The sequence below is a fragment of the Phyllostomus discolor genome, chromosome 4, assembly GCF_004126475.2.
Source record: "Phyllostomus discolor isolate MPI-MPIP mPhyDis1 chromosome 4, mPhyDis1.pri.v3, whole genome shotgun sequence".
NCBI lineage: Eukaryota > Metazoa > Chordata > Mammalia > Chiroptera > Phyllostomidae > Phyllostomus > Phyllostomus discolor.
The window spans coordinates 17597283-17616564 of record NC_040906.2 but is presented as its reverse complement, the minus strand read 5'-3'; the positions used below and the strand labels follow the sequence as shown (position 1 = coordinate 17616564).

Sequence of the window (19282 nt, the reverse complement as noted above, 5' to 3'; positions counted from 1 at the left end):
GCTTAGAATGTGCAAGGTACCATGTTAAACACTTAATATGCATTATCTTGTTTAATATAATCACCTCATTTCCTTTTGCAGATGGGAAATTGGAATCTTAAAGAGACTAAATAAGCTTTCATTCCATAAAATACTAAGTGATAGAGCTGACCTTTGAACCCAGGGTGCCTGGCTTTGGCACCTGTCCCATTAAGCTATGTAGCCAAACCATTGCAAAACAGATTACTAGCTCTCTTTGACCACAATAATATACTTTTATTAGTTCAGCCCAGAAGAGCATTAAAAGTAATTTAAAAGTCATCCTGTAACCTCAGATCATAACTTTTTATTGCAAACTTGAAAATGAAGCTTGCCCAAGCTTCCATAAATAAAGTACACTGTCTCTTCCTTCCTCTTCGATTCCTACCTTTGTGAATTGTCCCATAAGTCAAGGATGACTGTTACTTGATGAAAATAAGAGGATTCCCAAGTTCACATTCTGAAGTAAGGGCTTGGTACATTAGCTCTGCAATAAACCTTAGTTCAATCTCCAAAATAAGAAAACAAAAGTATCAAGAGTTCTTAGTTAATCAGGCCTTTCTGCCTGTTAGCACTGCCTGTTAGCACCACACATTTGGAAACTGGGATCAAGGATTTTTTCAGAAATCTGCACTTATAGATTATAATACATTTTAGAGATTGCTAAGCTTTCTATACTGTATGTGAAAACAACACAGTTTTATTGGACTTTAAGCTAATTTATTTCTCTATTGCTCTTATTCCTAAAACATTTTTATCTCATTTACTTTCTACTGATTGATCAAACTAATAGCATGTGCATATCTGCTGCAGGACAAGCACCATAATCAACAGGTGGATCTAATTTTCTTTTTAACAGTTAAAAGGTACTAAAAGAGGACATGGTGCAGACCCAGAAAAGATAAAAGAGCCTGGGACATTTAAACACATAGGTGAGTAAATTATACAAGACCTAGTTTATTTTACTATGATTCAGAATCTTAAATTTTAGGATTAGAGTTTAATCCTAAATTGTTTTCATCCAAAAAAATATTCTAATTCATTCAGCAATCTGCTCCAAAATTTTGAAGCTAAGTCTTCCTTTTTCTCTAGTCCCTCTGAGGGGAAGGTACATGAGCAAAGTGGAAACTTGGGGAGGAAGTGTCAAACTTGATCCAAAGTGTTAGAAGTTTATCAAGTTGTGGGAATATCTGTGATAGAAAAATAATAGTTCTATCAGCTGAGCTAAAGTATGACCCACTAGATAAAGTTACAGCAGAAAATAAAGAGCTGACGTTACTTTTCCTTCTTCAGATTATAGATCTGGAATTAGATTCCCCCTCTATAGACATCGGAAATCACTCTTTGGTATGTCATTCAGAACCCATCTTCTTAATGAAAGATAAACTCTCATCTTGCACTCTCTAGTCTTCCTGTTTCTGGGTGGCACCAAGACTCTTTCCTGTCATTAACTAGCATCTCATTAGATGAGCCTCCCTGTTGCTAACCATTTCCAGTGGAATGTATCTTCATTTTTCCATTATTTTTAGAGTTACATTACAAACCCAGCAGGGTAGCAAGTGCATCTAATTGATTTTCTCTATTACCTAACATTTCTGTTCATGAGTACTGTGCTTTTTCACACTCTTTTAGTATTCATTTTTCCAACTGAGAAAAAGGGCGTAAATGGAGCCATTTCAAAATGGAGTTGGAACCACCATCCCAGAGAAGTGGCCGTGTGCATCTTGCTCGCTGAACCTTTGAAATAGTTGACTTTGGAAAAATAAACTGGTCAGGGCAGAACATTACTGTCTTCCAAACAACTGTTTGTGGAGCTGACAGGAAATTGGACATCCTGACTACAACGACTGAATATTAAAGACATTCTTTAGAATCAGTAAATAGCCATGTAAAGTTGAAGAACTTAGCTTACTAGCACCAACAGAAGTTCCTTCCTTCTATTCATCTATTTCCCTTCACTTTCTCATAAAAAACCCATTGTCTACACCCCATAATCAGAACACAATTTAGGTTTCTGCCTAAATCAGTGCTCCCCCATTAACTATTCTTTGATCTCAAATGCTTGTGGCCTCTCACTTTGGCCTTTGATTTTAGGTTCACAATTATGGTGTCAGAATTGGGACCTGAAGCGACCTTCCCTTCATGGACCAGAGTTCCCTGGAACCATGTAAAATGCCCAAATGAGCCTCTTCTGTGTTCTCCTCTTCCATGGGCCACCCACTTCCCGAAGCTGTGAATTCTCTCACGCCCCTGACCTCCCTCCTTTTTGATTGAGGTCAGTGCCTTTCTTTGAGACCAGAAGGGAAAATTACCTCAGTTAGGCATTGCCATGGGGACAAGTGTCCCAGTGCCCGTGTGGTGCTGCCACAGGAGCTTGCTACCACCTGAGGAATTTTCCTCAGGATGGGCTTCTTTCATGCTTGTAAGAAGTTCCCTGGGTGTTGAGCAGCTCACAGGGATTTTTTCCCCCTGGCGGGTGGGTATGAATTTTTGTTGCATGTTCTTTTCTTTGTCTCTGGCTGCTGTGTTGTTTGTCATGAGAAAGAGATTCCAAAGGGAACAACACAGGCATAAATGCTATAAACCTGTTGTCTGGTCTGGCCCTTGCAAACTGACAGTTTTTGCAGATCTCACCAGACCGGCATCTATTTAAACAAACTTTACTGTGGATTAAGTGCACGTGAGGTAAACGCTATTGCTAAGGGAACCTTAGAAGACAGAGCTGCAAAATTAATGGACATGGGTAGAGCATTTAAGAGCCAGGAGAGCGCTGGACACCTCAAATAAAGGCACTTGTGGTAAGTTGGTCATGAATTGGGTTAGAAGCCAAAACAGTTTCCTCCTTGGAAAAATCAACATGGGACCTTACATATAGGCTCGAAGCCTCACCAAGTGAGTAAGGAAGGTCACTTCCTGGCAGGCACTGGAACCTCAGGATATCCTGGGGACCTCAAGATGAGAGGGATTAACCCAAATCTAAAGGTACAACAGGTAAAGTCTGACGACAAGTATTTGGCTTGGACTCTTAGCCTCAAGAGGCTATTAAAGGTTCAGTCTCAAGATTTCTTATTGAAAGTTCCAGCAAAGCAGATTTAAAAGAGTCTATATAATCAATTGTTATACTTGATGCACTTATGTAGATAATTGGGCCAAGCTTACTAAAACTTGACTTAATTATAGAAAAACTAATTTGCTTGCAAAATGTGTTTGGTAAAAATTGGATAACTGCAGAGAGAGAAAAAACTACATTTCAATAGAAGCTGTAATACACACTTATGGATATCAGTTCTGCTAATTGTCTTTAAGGTTTTGTTTTTGCCTGTAAACTGGATTAAATTTTGAATTCTTTTAGTTGGCTCAAGTATTTGGCTACAACTCTCCAAATTAACATTTCCAATTTTTCTTGGAATCATTGAGCACTATAGCTGCCATTTTTCCGGAAGCCCTGCATACGGACTGGAAACAACTTGATATAAGGCTCACAGAAATCACCACAATTGCTCATGCTTGAACAATCTTCATGCCTGATGTTGTGTAAGCCACCTGAAAATTTACCTGAACAATGGATGACATCATCAGAGACCTTTCAAACAGCAAAGGATGCTTCAACTTTGACATCTACAGTTTTTCTTGACTGGCTGCCCCCGTGGCTCAGAAACTGGTTTCTTACCCTTAACCTTTGTTTTTCTTTTGTTTCCACAGAAATGCCTCTTATTGAATACCTGATTGATAACATCCCAGGGCCCTTGACCTTTTCAGCTAGCTACGCTCAACCATTTCCTCCTACACAGGTTTATTCTCCAAATTCAGCTCAGCGTTTGTTTGTCATTATAGAAATTCTTGTTATAAAATTTTGTTTGCTTTACATAGCTTGATGTTGTAAAAGTGTCACTTGGATAATGACTGCTCAGAGTTTTGAGATAATTATTAAGGCCTGTGAGACTTCATATGAAAAACCTCAAGGAACTGACTACAGAAGATGTTTGCCCTTAAAGAAACATGACAGTAAGACCTGCCTTTATTCTGACCCCCCCTCGTTGCTTAAATGTGGCTTAAGACTCCTAAAGAAACCACTTTCCCTTCTATACGGGACATGGTATACTGGAAATGAGCCTTCCCAGCAACAGATCAATGAAGCTTTCAACAGCTGATCAATGTTGCTTTCCACTGGTCAATCAGCGATGCTTTCAAGGAAAGATCTCAGTTAAAATGGAGAAATAAGAAAAATAAAATAAATGGAGCCAACTCAAAATGAAGTCAGAGCCACCTTCCCAGAGATAAGGCCATGCACGTCTTGCTCCTTGAGACTTTGGACTGTTCGACTTGGACAAAATAACCTTTGGATTGGGCCAGAGCAGCCTTGTCTTCCAAACAACCATCTGTGGCGCTAACAGGAAAGCAGACGTCTTGGCCACAAAGACTGGAGAGTCAAGGCCTTCTTTAGAATCAGTGAACAGCCCCACAGAGCAACTGAATAACCTAGCTTACTATCACCAGTGGGAATTCCCTCCATCTTCATGTAATTATTTCCCTTCCCTTTCTCATAAAAACCCTTGCCCTCGCATTTTATTTTTTAGGTTAACAATGTAACTGAGAATTGATATTATTGTTAATATTTAAAAAAACAGCAATATCTAAGGCCTCCATAGTGAATATGATGTTTTGGTTGGTGAGCTGAACTCTAAACAGAGATCAGAAAATATCGAGAAAGGAAACTCAACTCAGGAGCAACAAAGAAGCGGCAGAAAGTAATAGAAAGAATAGATCTATCTCTGAGTCCTTAAATTCACTGTGTGACCTTGGACAAGTCTCTTGAATACTCTGAAACTCTATAAAATAAAAGCATTTAGATAATCCCAATATTCCAGAATTCTGGTGTTTGATTTTTTTTAAAAAAAGAAACATTTACTCTAAGAACAATTTTGAGGAGGATCACCTCAAAAAGTAAAGATCTCCTTCCCTATTTTGCAGCCAAATCCAACATTTAGTTACTCCGTTATCATTCTGTTTCTTAGACTGTATTGCTGTTTGAACTTCTCTCATTTTCTATTGTAGTGTATATTTTTATAATGCTTCCTTAGTAACTCCACACTAACATTTTTACTCTATCTTCATTTCTTTTTTATTCTTTCTTACATATCATTTGTTGCTTCATTAACAATCCCTGTCTCCCTCATTTACAAACTATCTTTCCCACTGCCTTGCTTTGTGATAGGGTCTTTTGAAAACAGACTGGGGGAGAATGCCATAGGGGTGATGCTAGCATTTTTTTTGACATTCAATAAGGATTATACATTTTCAGTGTCACACATACTGAAATTCTGTTTTGTTCTGTATAAACATATATGTTAAAGCACCCATTCAGAACAACTACAGAGAGAGACAGTATACTTTCTTGATGGATGACAACCCCAGATCCTACCGAAAGACTGTGTCCTCTCCTTAAATTTATATACACTGCTTTGCACATTCTCTGTCTTCTAATTTGACTATATTTCTTATTTTCTTTCATTTCATCTCCTTTTAGATCTTTTTTTAAAGATTTTATTTATTTATTTTTAGAGAAGGGGAAGGGAGGGAGGGAGAAAGAGAGAGAGAGAATCAATGTGTGGTTGCCTGTCACATGGCCCCCCCACTGGTGACCTGGCCTGCAACCCAGGCATGTGCCCTGATTGGGAATCGAACCTACGATGCTTTCGTTTGCAGCCCGCATTCCATCCACTGAGCTACGCCAGCCAGGGCCTCATCTCCTTTTAGATCTTTAACCCTAACTTTCCAACCTCTTCATTTTCTCATTCTTCTCTCTTAAATAACATTGGCCCATACATATCCTTCCTACCTGTGTCCTCAGGTCGTCTCTCCACTACCAAGATACAGAGTTAGTCCTGGGCCCTTTCCTTGCTCTTTCACCCTCCACTTAGAATTGTCTTTCTTTCTCCTTTTGGCCATCATCACTCTTGTGATGTCCCTACAGGGGTAGTTGGTCATAGTGGATTCTTTATTACCCCCAGTTCTGGGCTTTTTCTAATCACTCTTCCTGAAACAAAGATGTTTCTGCCCCAGGTCCCATTCTCGCAAGGTGAATCTAACTTCATTTGATGTCCCAAAATAAACTGATAGCTTATGTATTCTCTTTCCCTAGGCACAAGTATAATGAAGAGGGGCTTTTTAGGGATTTTTGGCTCAATGAGAGTCATATACAGTATCAGAGTGAAAACCTTTTAGCATACCTAACTTCCATCTCTAAATATGCCATGTCCAGCAGAAATAGAAAAAAAAAGTCTATAGCAGAAAATTAGTATATCACCTATGTTACACATAAGGAAGAAACTTAGAGTTTCTAGGGATAAAATTTCTCAATGAAATATTTTATTCACCTGAGGGTTTTGTTTTTAAGTTTTAGGTAAAATGGAGTTGTAAGAAGAATAGAAAATGTCAGGATTCTGTTCATCAGCAATAATTGATATGTTTTCAGTTCCTCCATGCTTTTATTTTAAACTATTAAGTTTTCATCACTTAAGAACTTTATATAAATTTCTTTCTCTCTCCCACAACCCCTTCTTCTAGATTTCCTTTCATCATTACAGCAAATAAAATATGACAACACATTGCCCCAAATCCCTCTATAATCAATTTGCCAGGTGTTTGGCACCATGCATAAAGCAATTTGAAACACATTAGCGCATTTGGTTCTCACTGCTCCATGAGATAGATGCTAGAGATCTCATGCCCATTTTAGAAAGGGGAAGGCCAGTGCTCAGGGAAATTGTGCTGTGCTACTCAAGTCTTGTAGCTGGTAAGGAGCAAAACCAAGAACCCAACTTATGATCTTAAATTCTACACACCAAATTCACAAAGGAGGGTTTGATCATTTACTTCTCCCTCTTAATATATATGTCAGAACACTTATGAAAGGAGTCAGGCACTACAGGGAAACCTAGAATAAGATAAGGTGCAAAGATAAAATGTTGGTTTCTATGACACATACTATGTGCACAATATTTATATTATTCATGTAAGGCTGGGAATTACCACTCTAAAATGAAGTATATTGAGTGTCTTTTTGGATTTCTCCAGTTTTCAAACATCCTTCCCAGTATGTGGTAACTCATAGAAGCCAGTTCCTTTCTTGGTCTACCAGTACCCTATCTGGTAAGGATCTAATAGCTAGGTTTGTAATTTAAAAAGCAAACATGAATGTAAGAGGACAAATAAATATGTTGCAATCAGCAGAGTAGACAGACTGTAGCAGTAAAGCTAAGTGATTCATAATACTCTGCAAGTATAGCACGTACATGGGCTCTTGCTTGGCATGTGTAGTAAATAATTTTCAGATAACTAAAATTTCATAGGAGCTTTTCGACACCAACAGCCTTCAGACTATTTCTTTTCCATTTCTTACTTTTCAGCCAAGCTGTCTATTGCTTTTGGTTTTCATGTACATTTCTCTCCTATGCGATTGTACTTTTCATCTAATACATTTCTTCATCTCATTTTTTAACTAAATTCATTAAGAAAACTTCTGAAAGCATCTTGGCCAGAAAGTTAGAATTCAACACTAGATCCAACTCCCCCCGCTAACAAGACACATCCTTTCCTTTGCCCAGGACATAGCCTGGTTTACTCTTGCACTGAAATCAAAGGCTGCTTTCGGGGCAAGTTGAGACCAGTGCCTTTAGCTGGAAGGCAGATGCAGGGATGATTTCTGACTATCTTATTTCCTGCTTTAAAAATTAAATTAAGACTCTTCTCTTTTTACCTCATTAGCATCATGTTTTATGATCGCCTGCAGCACCACCCCAAGCCCCACTCCCTTATTTTCACTCACCGGCTGCCTCTTGACACCGAGCCAGTTCTTCCAAACCAAGACTCGGAGCTGGTGAAACTGGGAAGCCATCCTTCAAACACTCCAAACAACAGGAATTGTCTTTTTTACTCTACCCCTCAAAAAAAAAAAAGAATTGCTCCAACTTGCTGTTGACAAGGGGTCAGAAGCCTTTTCACGGCATAGCTTTCCTGGCACCTGGGGTAAGAAACCCACAATTTCTTGCCACAGATCTTCTTTTCCTGTGCAAGGACTGGCTTAATTCTTCACCAAGGAGCACTTCTCAACCAACTCTTCTTCCCAAATAAGGACCCAGACCAGGATCTTTCAGTGGCTTTTGCTTATTTTAAAATAACCTCCAGTTGCTGGTTGTTGTATGAAGTCCAGACTCAAAGAGAGAATGAATGTCATTGGGATCAAGCCTGACTGTAAAAAAAAAAAAAAAAAAAAGCTGAACCTACACCTCCTACTCTCCATGAAATTAACTGCCTGTCCACACCTTCAAGAAGGTGTCACCTGCGCTGAACACGTCATGAGGAATTAGGTGGGACTCTTGCCAGGCCAGTAGGACTTGTCCTAGTTTCTCTCGCCTACTTTACCACATAGTGCCTGCTCTGGCAGAGGCAGGATGTAAGGAGCATTTTACAGACTCTAGTCCAGTGACTCTTACAATATCTACAGTGTCATTAAGCTGTTTTAAGTCAATAAGACCAGAGCTAAGCTGAAAAGCTCTGAATATCAGTATATCATTAGATGTGCAGAGAAAGTCTCCAGTTCCATTTAAAGTTGAGTTGAATATTTGGATTTCAGGGGAAGTGACTATGTGGGCTAGGCCCCACCTTCTCTCACAATTTACTAGGTTAAGCAAAATGCAGAAAATAAAAGGTAGCAATAGGTGACATAAATAGCATACAATGGATTTCTCGTTTTAGAAGCGTGGATTCCTACATGCGTTATAGAAAAGCTCTTTCAATCAGGTTACAGGAAACATAGGCCCACCAAGTAATTTTAATAGTGATTAAGGGGATATGTAATGGAGAACCCTGGCATAAAGGCTTCCAGAAGTCACCTTGCTTACACACCTTAGTGAAAACCCATTCCCTCTAATATTTAATGCCTCTACCATCTGACTCCAGTCAATTTTCTAATCTCACCTTCCGAAAGCCTATTACAAGTGCTTGACCACTTGCCAAACGGGTACGTATTACAATAGGCAAACATAATCTGTACCTTCTGGTCCCTGACTTGTTTATGCTACCTTCTCTACCTGCCCCCCCCCCCCAAACTCCTACCTCTCAAAATTACTCCCAAGTTGACATCTTCTATGAAGTCTTTTTTTGCTTTATTTTTATTGTTTACGCTATTACAGATGGTCCCATTCCCTCCCTTTTCCCACTTCCTACCCTCTGACTCCACTCCCCCCTTCCCTCTGCCTATCACCATACTGTTGTCTGTGTCCATGGGTCATGCCTATATGTTCTTGGCTATTCCCTTCACCTTCTTTCATCCAGTCCCCTGTCCCCATTCCCCCTCTGACAGCTTTTAGTCCATTCCATGTATCCATGCCTCTGTTTCTATTTTGTTCATCAGTTTATTTTGTTCATTAAATTCTACATATAAGTGAGATCATATTGTGTTTGTATTCTCTGACTGGCTTATGTCACTTAGCCTAATACTCTCCAGGTTCATCCATGCTGTCACAAAAGGTAAGAGTTCCTTCTTTTTTACAACCACATGGTATTCCATTGTGTCAATGTACCACAGATTTTTTATCCACTCACCTGCTGACGGGCACTTGGGTTGCTTCCATAGCTTGGCTATTGTAAATAATGCTATTATAAACATGGGAGAGGGGGTTATATTCTCTTAAATTGGTGTTTTAGGATTCTTCGGATATATTCCCAGAGGTGGGATTGGTGAGTCAAAAGTCAGTTTCATTTTTAATTTTTTGAGGAAACTCCACACTGTTTTCCACAGTGGCTGTACCAGTCTGCATTCCCACCAACAGTGCACAAGGGTTCCCTTTTTCCACATTTTCACCAGCACTAGTTGTTTATTGATTTATTGACAGTAGCCATTCTGGCAGGTGTGAGGTGATACTTCACTATGGTTTTAATTTACATCTCTCTGATAATTAGTGACATTGAGCATCTTTTCATGTCTGTTGGCCATCTGGATGTCCTCTTTGGAGAAGTATTGAATCAGGTCCCTTGCCCATTTTTTAATTGGATTGTTTTCTTGGTGTTGGGTTGTATGGGTTCTTTACATACTTTAGAAATTAGCTGCTTGTAAGATGTATTATTGGCAAATATGCTCTCCCATACAGTGGGATCCCTTTTCATTTTGTTGATGGTTACTTTTGCTGTGCAGAAGCTTTTTATTTTGATGTAGTCAGAAAGAACTAAGAAAACAATCCCATCTATTACTGCAACAAAAACAATAGTAAGAAAAAATAAGGTACCTAGGAATAAATTTAACCACAGGGGTGAAAGGCCTGTACTCAGAAAACTATAAGACATTAAAGAAATAAATTGAGGAAGATACAAATAACTGGAAGCATATACCGTGTTCACGGATTGGAAAAATTAACATTAAAATGTCCATACTACCCAAAGCAACTTATAGATTCAACACAATTCCTATTAAAATTCCAATGGCATATTTCACAGATCTAGAACAAATATTCCATGAAGCCTTTTTAGATATACTGCAAGAACTATCTTCTCTCCTGCCTTTGAATCCAGTATAATTCTTTGTTTCTACCTATCTCAAGGAACTTACATTTTTTCCTTATTGCTACTTTTGTATGTCTTATTTTCCCATTACATTGCAAATTCTTTGAGACCCTAGACTATTTTATATGACAGTAATTCTTCATACATGATCAATGCTCAATGATCACTCTGAGCCAAAGCTGGTAAAGCCCTCTTTCGATACACTTTCCCGTCACTCTATTTGTGAAATCAGTTAAAACAATGTTTGAGTTCTCCCTTCACACCTGCAGCAAGTGCTCCCCTTCCTGGTCCTTCATGTTCAGCTTCCTGGTCTCCATGCCAACTCTGCAGTGTTGATGACAGCCAGCCTGGGGCTAAGTGGACCCATGCTGGCACATGCCCATTGCCTCAATGTGGTTCTTTCCCTACTGTAATGACTCCATTCCTCATGAGGCAATATGTCCTGAATATCAAGAATTTGGCCCTTTAATTGTTTTCCAAACAAGGTTAAAGACACGGTGTTCTTCAGACAGCTGACAGTGTCAGAAATGCAGTGTCAAGATTCATCTGGCTTTCTCAAGCTTTGCTGAAGACTTGAACTCCTGCTTCCTCATCTCCTTTCTCTGCCATCTGTCACAGTCTACAGTTCACTAGTGGTTTGGCTGACAAATAAAAATTATTCAGTTGTGAAGACAAGGTGGAATTTGACATGTGACTCTGTGTCTAGGTACATTACTGGCACATGGTCACTTTATTCAGGCAGGTTACTTCAGGTTAAAAAGTACTGACTCACCACACGATTGATGTAGGTCAGAGGTCAACTCAAAAAGTTCCAAATGGTTTCTCCCAGCATCTGCTCATCACCTCTCCACTATAATCATGGAATGTTTTTGTTGTTGTTTATTTAATTTTGGTGAAAGATTTTCTCTCAGGCTGTCCCCTTGCTCAGACTCTTTTATCTACTACCTCAAATTTTCTGGTGAAGATAATGTATTTTATTATATCTCATGACCACCCAGAATTAGTTCTGCAAAACAGTTTCAAAACTACACATTAAGTGGTTCATGTATGTAAGATTATTTTTTCACTATTCTTGAAGGCACACTGCGTCATAGCACCAAACATCACACTCTTTTCCTTGGAGACTGGGGTAATCTTTCACAAAATATAATTCAAAGTAGTTTAAATTGGGTACATAGACAATGAGAAGTCCAAATTTTGCCCTATTCTGAATAACTATATCTTTAAATTAAATTTATTAGAGTAACTTATTAATAACATTATATAAGTTTCAGGTGTTAAATTCTATAATACATCATCTGTGTATTGAATTGTGTGCTCACTGCTCAAAGTCTAGTCCTCCTATTATCATATATTTGACCCTGTTTGCTCTCTTAGTCATCCCTTCAGCCCCTTTCTCCTCTGGAAACCACCATACTGTTGTCTGTGCTTCTGAGTCTGTTTGGCTTGCTCATTTGTTGCTTTCTGTTTTATACTTTGCATGTGGGAGAAATCATATGGTACTTGTACTTTTCTACATCTTGGCATCTATATTGACCACATCTGCTTCTACGTCTTCTTTAAGGTTCCCAAATTTCTTTTAAAATTTGGTTTCAAGCTGATACATCTGATAAGAGGTTAATATCCAAAATTTACAAAGAACTTATAAAATTCAACACCAAACCCCCCCACAAACAATCCAATTAAAAAACGGGCAAAGAACCTGAATAGATACTTCACCAAAGAGGACATCCAGATGGCCAATAGACATATGAAAAGATGCTCAGTATCACTAATCACCAGAAAAATGCAAATTAAATCTACAACGAGATATCACCTCACATCTGTCAGAGTGGCAATCATCAATAAATCAACAAACAACAGGTGCTGGTGAGGATGTGGAGAAAGGGGAACCCTTCTGCACTGTTGATAGGGATGTGCATCACTGCTTCCACTGTGGAAAGCAGTGTGGAGATACCTCAAAGAATTAAAAATGGATCTGCCTTTTGACTCAGTGATGCCACTTCTGGGAGTATACCCAAAAGAACCCATAACACTAATTTGAAAGAACATAAGCACCCCTATGTCCACTGCAGCATTATTTACAATCACCAAGCTATGGAAGCAGCCCAAGAGTCCATCTGCAGATGAGTGGATAAAACAACTATGGGACATTTACACAATGGAATTCTACTCAGCTATAAAAAAGAAGAAAGTTTGACCTTTGTTACAGTGTGAATGGACCTAGAGAACATTATGCTAAGTGAAATAAGCCAGTCAGAGAAAGACAAATACCATATGATTTCACTCCTATGTGGAATCTAATGAGCAAACTGAACTGACAAGCAAAATAGGAACACACTCATAGATAGAGAGCAGGATGACAACTAAGGTAGGGTGGAGGGTAGGGAGTGGAGGGATTGAGCAAAAAGGAAAAAGGACTCATGGACATGGACAAGAATGTGGTAACTGCCAGGGGCAGAGTGAAAGGGAACTAAATGATAATGGGAAAATACAATAAAAGCAAAAAATAAAATAAAATTTGATTTTAAAAACATAATTTAAGATTTCATTGTAGAAAATGTGTTGACTAGCAATAATCTTGGAAGTTACTATATCTTACATAGATCAGTAATTATAACCATCGATCAGAAGAGATCTTGAAGTAATTATTTGACCAACTATAAGTATCTGGGAGAGAGAATGTGGAAGGAGAGTAAAGACAACAATTTTTTTCACTGAGTAAGATATAGTTTTGAATCCACCCCTGATTGTAGATTGGGGTGCTATTGGTGGATATCTTAGGATTTCCCCTTGAAGGAAAAGAGAACAATTTTGCCACCAGAAAAAAGCTGTTTCCAGGACACACAGCTGCTGACAAAAAAAACGTTTTTTAAAAAAAAGCAAAAAGCTAAACTGAGCAGAAAATAAAGGCAAAAATAGAAAAATACAACCCATAAAATTTACCAGAAAACTGTTCACAGATTTTATTCTTACAGGTGTACCGAGAAGTTAAATTACTGTGTTTGTCAGGTCTATGGTGATCTGCCACACTGCTCAATCATTCCAGGCTTCTGCCAGAGACCTGCAGACCCAGCGTGTCTTTAGGATGACTTCCAAGTCTTAGTCCACAGTATGTGCCTCCACTCACTTTCTCTGCTGGTGACTCTACTTCTCAGTGATCAATCGGTTCATCCCTTTACTAAGCAAAGAATCGTCACATCTACCAGAACTTAGGCATCGCTTGTTTGTATGCACTCACATGACCAGTATTAAAAACAAAAATATAGCTTTATCATGGAATAGCTTGAACAAAATTAGGTAATCCCCAAATCCCACCCTTCTGCATTCCTAAACTCCAGTAATCACAAGTTTTGAAGAGTGGATCAACCAGCCCAAATTTGACTGAGCCATGCTCACAGTTAGTTTGGAGCTTGCTTGATCATTCTCCTGAAGTTGGCCTTCTCTGGGGTTCCCTCCAGGACACTTCACTTGCTGACTCTAACTAGAATGGTGCCCTGCCAGGGCTGCACACTGTGTGGTTGACGGGCTCCATGAGCATTGGAGGTGGCAGCTCTTGTCAGTCAACTGACATGTAGCATACTCCAGAACCAAGGCAAGAGAGAATCAGTCCAATCATGAACAGGATATTGATGTAGCTGAGACACACAGATTTGTTTTAATAGCATTTATTAGAGATCTGTACTAAAAAAATAATAGTAATAATAAGAAATACTGGACTGCAAAGTCCCTGTCTTATCTGTTTAACTCATCACTGTATAGTAGAAATCTAGCATAGGTTTTGCCCTGTTGTACATGGTTAATTAATGTTTATTGAATAATTGAGTAGCAAACATTTGTTAAGCATTTATTGAATCATCATAGGAGGCCTATCATGTAGAAACAGGTATTATGCCCATTTTCAAAGGAAAAAATGTGGTATTCAGAGAGGTGATGTAGCTTGCCTACGTTCACCTGGTTAGAAGGAAGACAATGAGAACAGCAGCAGAGAGGGAACTCAAATGCTAAACCTGTTCTTTTCATCTCTGTGCTGCCTCCAACCTTATGCACTGTTTGGCATGGGAAGAGCTGAGAAGGAAAGTAAATAGCTTCAGGGGTTTTCTGGTTCTTTTCTGGCTCTTTTCAGAGCCTATAAATCACTTGTAGATATCTACTGTAAGTGAAAAAAAAATATTATCACAATAAATGCACAAAGAATAATTGCACCAGGAATTTAGAAAAAACAATTGCTCTATTTTGGCTTCTTGGTATAGCATCAAAGAAAGTGCCAGCCTGGCCCTTGCCAGCTTCACCAGGTGTGTCTCTCCACTCTCAGCCATCCCTCCTGTCACCTGCTGGAATGCCCTCGATGAGGATATTTACATTCAGGCTTTCGTCATGCTACTCCCTCTGCCCGAAATGAAATCCTGCTCATTGCTCATTCTTCAGTGAATGACTCCAATGTTACTTCCTCTCTGAAGCCTTTCCCAGCACTTCCACCCACCACGCCTCCACCTCTGGCTGACTTAATCACCTCTTCATCTGTTTTACCATGGATCTCTGTTCATAAAGATAGTCTACTTCTTTCTAGCTACTATTACAGTCTGTCTGTCTTGATGTCTGCTCTCTGAGACCCTTGAAGACAAGGACCCTGCCTTATGAAAGAGTAAGAGTTGGGGATTAATCCTGTGTCCCTGAAGAATGATTAGAACCTTGGCCTGACTAGGCCTAAGTGCTGGTTTGAAATAATAGAAGATAAAGTTGGAAAAGTTAGCAATTTTAATGATAAGAACAGAGGATACCATCTTGAGGATTTAGATCAGAAGTTCTGGCAACTCAGCCAAAGAGACAAGGGCATGGTAGAAATGGTGCTGTGAGAAGATGAAATTATTAATAAAATAAGAGATTCAGGTTCAGACCTGAAACTCCTATCTTGAATGGAGAAAAATGTGGAATTGAATTACTGGTGAAATGAAATAGTTTAGGGTATTTAATGGTAAGCAGCTTTGTAAACATAGTCTTTCACCTCCAAACTGGTTTTTGTCCATGGCATCAGTGGCAGCTTACTTCTTCCCCATGATTAACTGACTTTTACACCAAGGTCCTATGGGACAGTCATCATATACAAGATCTAATCTCTATGATAAACTTGTGAGGTCAATATTATTATCTATCAAGTATCTTCCCCAAGTCACACAGCTATCGAATGTCAGAACGGTGATTTGAACTTTGGTCTCTGTATCTGCAAAGCCTGTTCTTCAGCAGGACCTCATAAAGCAAGCATGGATAAGAAAACATGACAAGTGTACGCATTTAACCCAGGTAGAAACATGTAATAAGTTGGGAAACTGAAGCTAACTCATGGCAAAAATAACAGCATCCTTTTTTTTTTATGAGAAGGGTGGGGCTCCACCAGACATTTAAGATAATGAAGCACCAATTGCTAATACCTCATTACCTAAGATCCACCTTCGATGTAAGGCAGTGATAGCCAATGCTGTGAAGCAGGTGGGTGTGAAGGAGGTATCAGATTCTGGATTTTCAGGTGCTTTATCAGCACTGAGACACTCTATTGATGATGGGGATGGATGAACTATGTCAGGAAACAACTGGTAAAGATCCACAAAACCAAGTAAGACATATTTTAAGGAGGTTTCAACAGGACTCAATCCAGCTAAATTAAAAGGCATCTTTTCTCTTCAGGATGATACAATTGGCACAGGCAGAATGGACAGAATGCTTCATCACAAATAACATGGTCTTGTCAGGTGAGCCACCTTGATAAACTGATTATCTTACTTACCACTGAGCCGTGTGAGTCTGGGAATTTCAGGGTGATTTAGAATCTTGCAAAGAATTACTCACCCACTCAACCAGGATGAGTAATAATTTGCTTTGTTAAACAGGTAAACTATGTTGAATTAATTTTATTACATGTGTTTCTACAATCTTCTGGAAATAAGAAATAAGAAAAATGGTATTTTTGGCCAATTGATTAAAAATGGAAAAAAATTGAACTTTTAATCCTTCACTTTAAAGGAAAACATAAAAATGAAAAGACTATTGTTTTCTCACTTCCATCTTTTCTGCCATAAAACCTAAAGCAGCTTAAGAGACAAATCTATGTTTTTATCTAGTGCCATTTTTTTCTTTATTGAAAAAATACAATAACAAATTTCTGCATGTGTTTTAGCCTTTGGTGCCCAGCTTTGTAAGAAAAATTGATTTTTCTTGAATAACCTAGAAAATAATCATTCCTAGCATCTTGAAATTCAGAACCTTCAGTATGGGAAAAAGAAGATTCCATGATCTGTCCCTTCAGTGTTGCACAACAAACAATTTTTCTGTATGCTTTCTATGTTTATTCTTGTTAAATTACTTTGAAAGCACAGGACTGGGGGAAAGGGACTGGTCAATGATTTCAATTCAAGTCAGTAGTTAAATATTTTAGTTGAAAAGTTTGGTGAAGAAATCATTGATAGGCCAGTCTGCAGGGAATTAAGATCCTTATTTTCAGGGGCCTCCACATGGCCTCCCTTTAACAGCACCTCCCTTTCATCAGCCCTGTCCCCCCATGAGCAATATTTTGAAACAAAGGAGAAGCAAAAGTATCAGGTAGAAATGGAAAAGGGTACCTAATCATCATGCATATTGGCATCTGATAGTTGGACTTTTGAGCAAGATAATACCATTTTTTTATATAGGATGAAATAAATTCCCAAGTTCAGACTCAAAAATATCCATTTTTGTATGTGTTGTTATAGACATAAATATATGCCCACATATGCTTCTTTATAAACATGTAACTAGAGATACAAAGCATATAAGTATGTAAAGAAACATTTACAAAATTTTAGCCATTATGTAAGCACACATGGGTTGTAAAAGCAAAGAAAATGGTGCATAATAAAAATGAAACATCTGGCCCTCCAGGTATGCATTGTAATGGGTGCTTTATCAATAGCATGTGACAAATAGAGCATATGGCCATATCAATAAAGTCTTGTGCCAGAAAACTGGACATATCTTTTGAACAACAACAAAAAATTGTAGCATATAGATACACCCACTGTATTTTTCTAAGCACATGAATTCAAAACCATTGTAAATTAAAGAACTACATGTCCATTAATTTTAAGTTTTTACATTAACCTTCTTATGGGGAAGTACTCACACATAACATAAAACAATTTATCTTAATGTAAAGTAACAACTGAATAACTAGAATGAAGCAAATCTTGCCCATTCTGCTACTACCTGGGTTTCTCTCTGGACCATGGAATTGTTGTGAAAGCTGGTCGTAATCTGTATATAGACTATAATATAGAAGAACCTTGTTCAAAACTCTCCAAGAGGCTTACACCAACTTTCCTACCACTAAGGCTCTTATGGGAAACATAATCCCATTCTCGCCTACAGCTTGACCCTCAAACCTTCAGCCTTCCTTCAATAATGAAAGTTCACTGCTTAGAGCAAACAAGCATTTTGTGTAGCACAAGGAGCTCATGAAATGTAGTTGTGTTGATGCTGTGATTCTGCTGCCTCAGGAAATCATTGGCAAGATGCCATTTTGATATAACAACTTCATTCCTTAAACTAGGGGCCATGTGAGAAATGCCAAATCATGTTGAAAAAGAAGGCACTGACTATGAGGGAAGAGAACACTACGAGAGCTTTTTCCAAGCAGACTTGTTTTGCCTAGCAATGAAGGATAGCAATTTGAGGAAAAGAGCGGAGGAAGGTCTAGTGAGGAGTTGGAGATAGAAGCCACTCGGATGTTCCCAGCTAAGTCGGTTTCTGAAGCTTAAATGCTCTGCCTAAAAGTGGTTTTGCTTAGCCCACAGATGTGTTAGGGAGTTAAATTAAAGGATCAAATAAATGAAAACAATATGAATGTTCAACTAGGGCCTCTCTGTCCCTCAGTTCTTAAGTCTATGCATGTGGCATGAGTTAATATCCTATGCAACCCAGGTAGAAACTGAAGCCATGTTGGTCTATACAGGAAAACAAAAACAAAAGGCTACACAAAGGATTCGATGAGCACACTACCTTTATTGCAGAGTAGTGGGTCACAAGTTGTATGATCCCTCCATCTCATCAACTCAATCTCTTCTCTAGCCCCCTCCCATCTCCTTCTTTTCTTTACTCCATCTTGCTTCTTCCATTCTTAAATCCCTCTCCCTTTCTCTTGCTGAGTAGTTTTGCCTCCTTCTTTGAAGCTTCTATGCTTCCTGAGCTCCAGACTCCAGAGGGATGCATTTATACCCAAGCTGATCTGTAACTAGAAAAGGGCTATTCTCCTTCCATGAAAAACTCTAGCAGCAGCTCCTAAAGGACTAAAAGTTTCACCCACTCCTTATAGTTTAATACTATTATTACTACCTAAAATAATGTGTGATCACTTGGAACCTTTAGAACAATGGCAATCAAAGAAGATGATGAAATTAATTCCACAGCAATTATTTCAAACTCAAAGCAATATTTGATTATACATCAGGCCATATGAACTATAGCCACTTTCTATTTTTTTCTATCCCTAAGGCAGTATGAGTAGAAGTATAGACCCATCTGGGATCTGTGACATATTCTCAGGGATCTGTAGTTCTTTTTGAAGATTTAACATTTTGGAGCTTGTGTGCTTCTAATATTTTCTGTAAGCTAAAGCGAGCTTATTCTGCTTCATCCAGATTACTGCCTTATGAACAATTAGGTGTCAAATAATCAC

General features: G+C 38.6%; 1 protein-coding gene across 1 annotated transcript in view; it reads right to left on the bottom strand.

Annotated features, from left to right (window-relative positions):
- ABCA12 (ATP binding cassette subfamily A member 12) overlaps positions 1-8276 on the bottom strand; it is a 167053-nt gene extending 158777 nt beyond the window's left edge. The window contains exon 1 of the mRNA XM_036022884.1: positions 7847-8276. Coding sequence (XP_035878777.1) covers positions 7847-7915 — 69 coding nt within the window. The 5' untranslated portion in view covers positions 7916-8276. The remainder of the gene's footprint in view (positions 1-7846) is intronic.
- Between the last annotated feature and the right edge of the window lie 11006 nt (positions 8277-19282).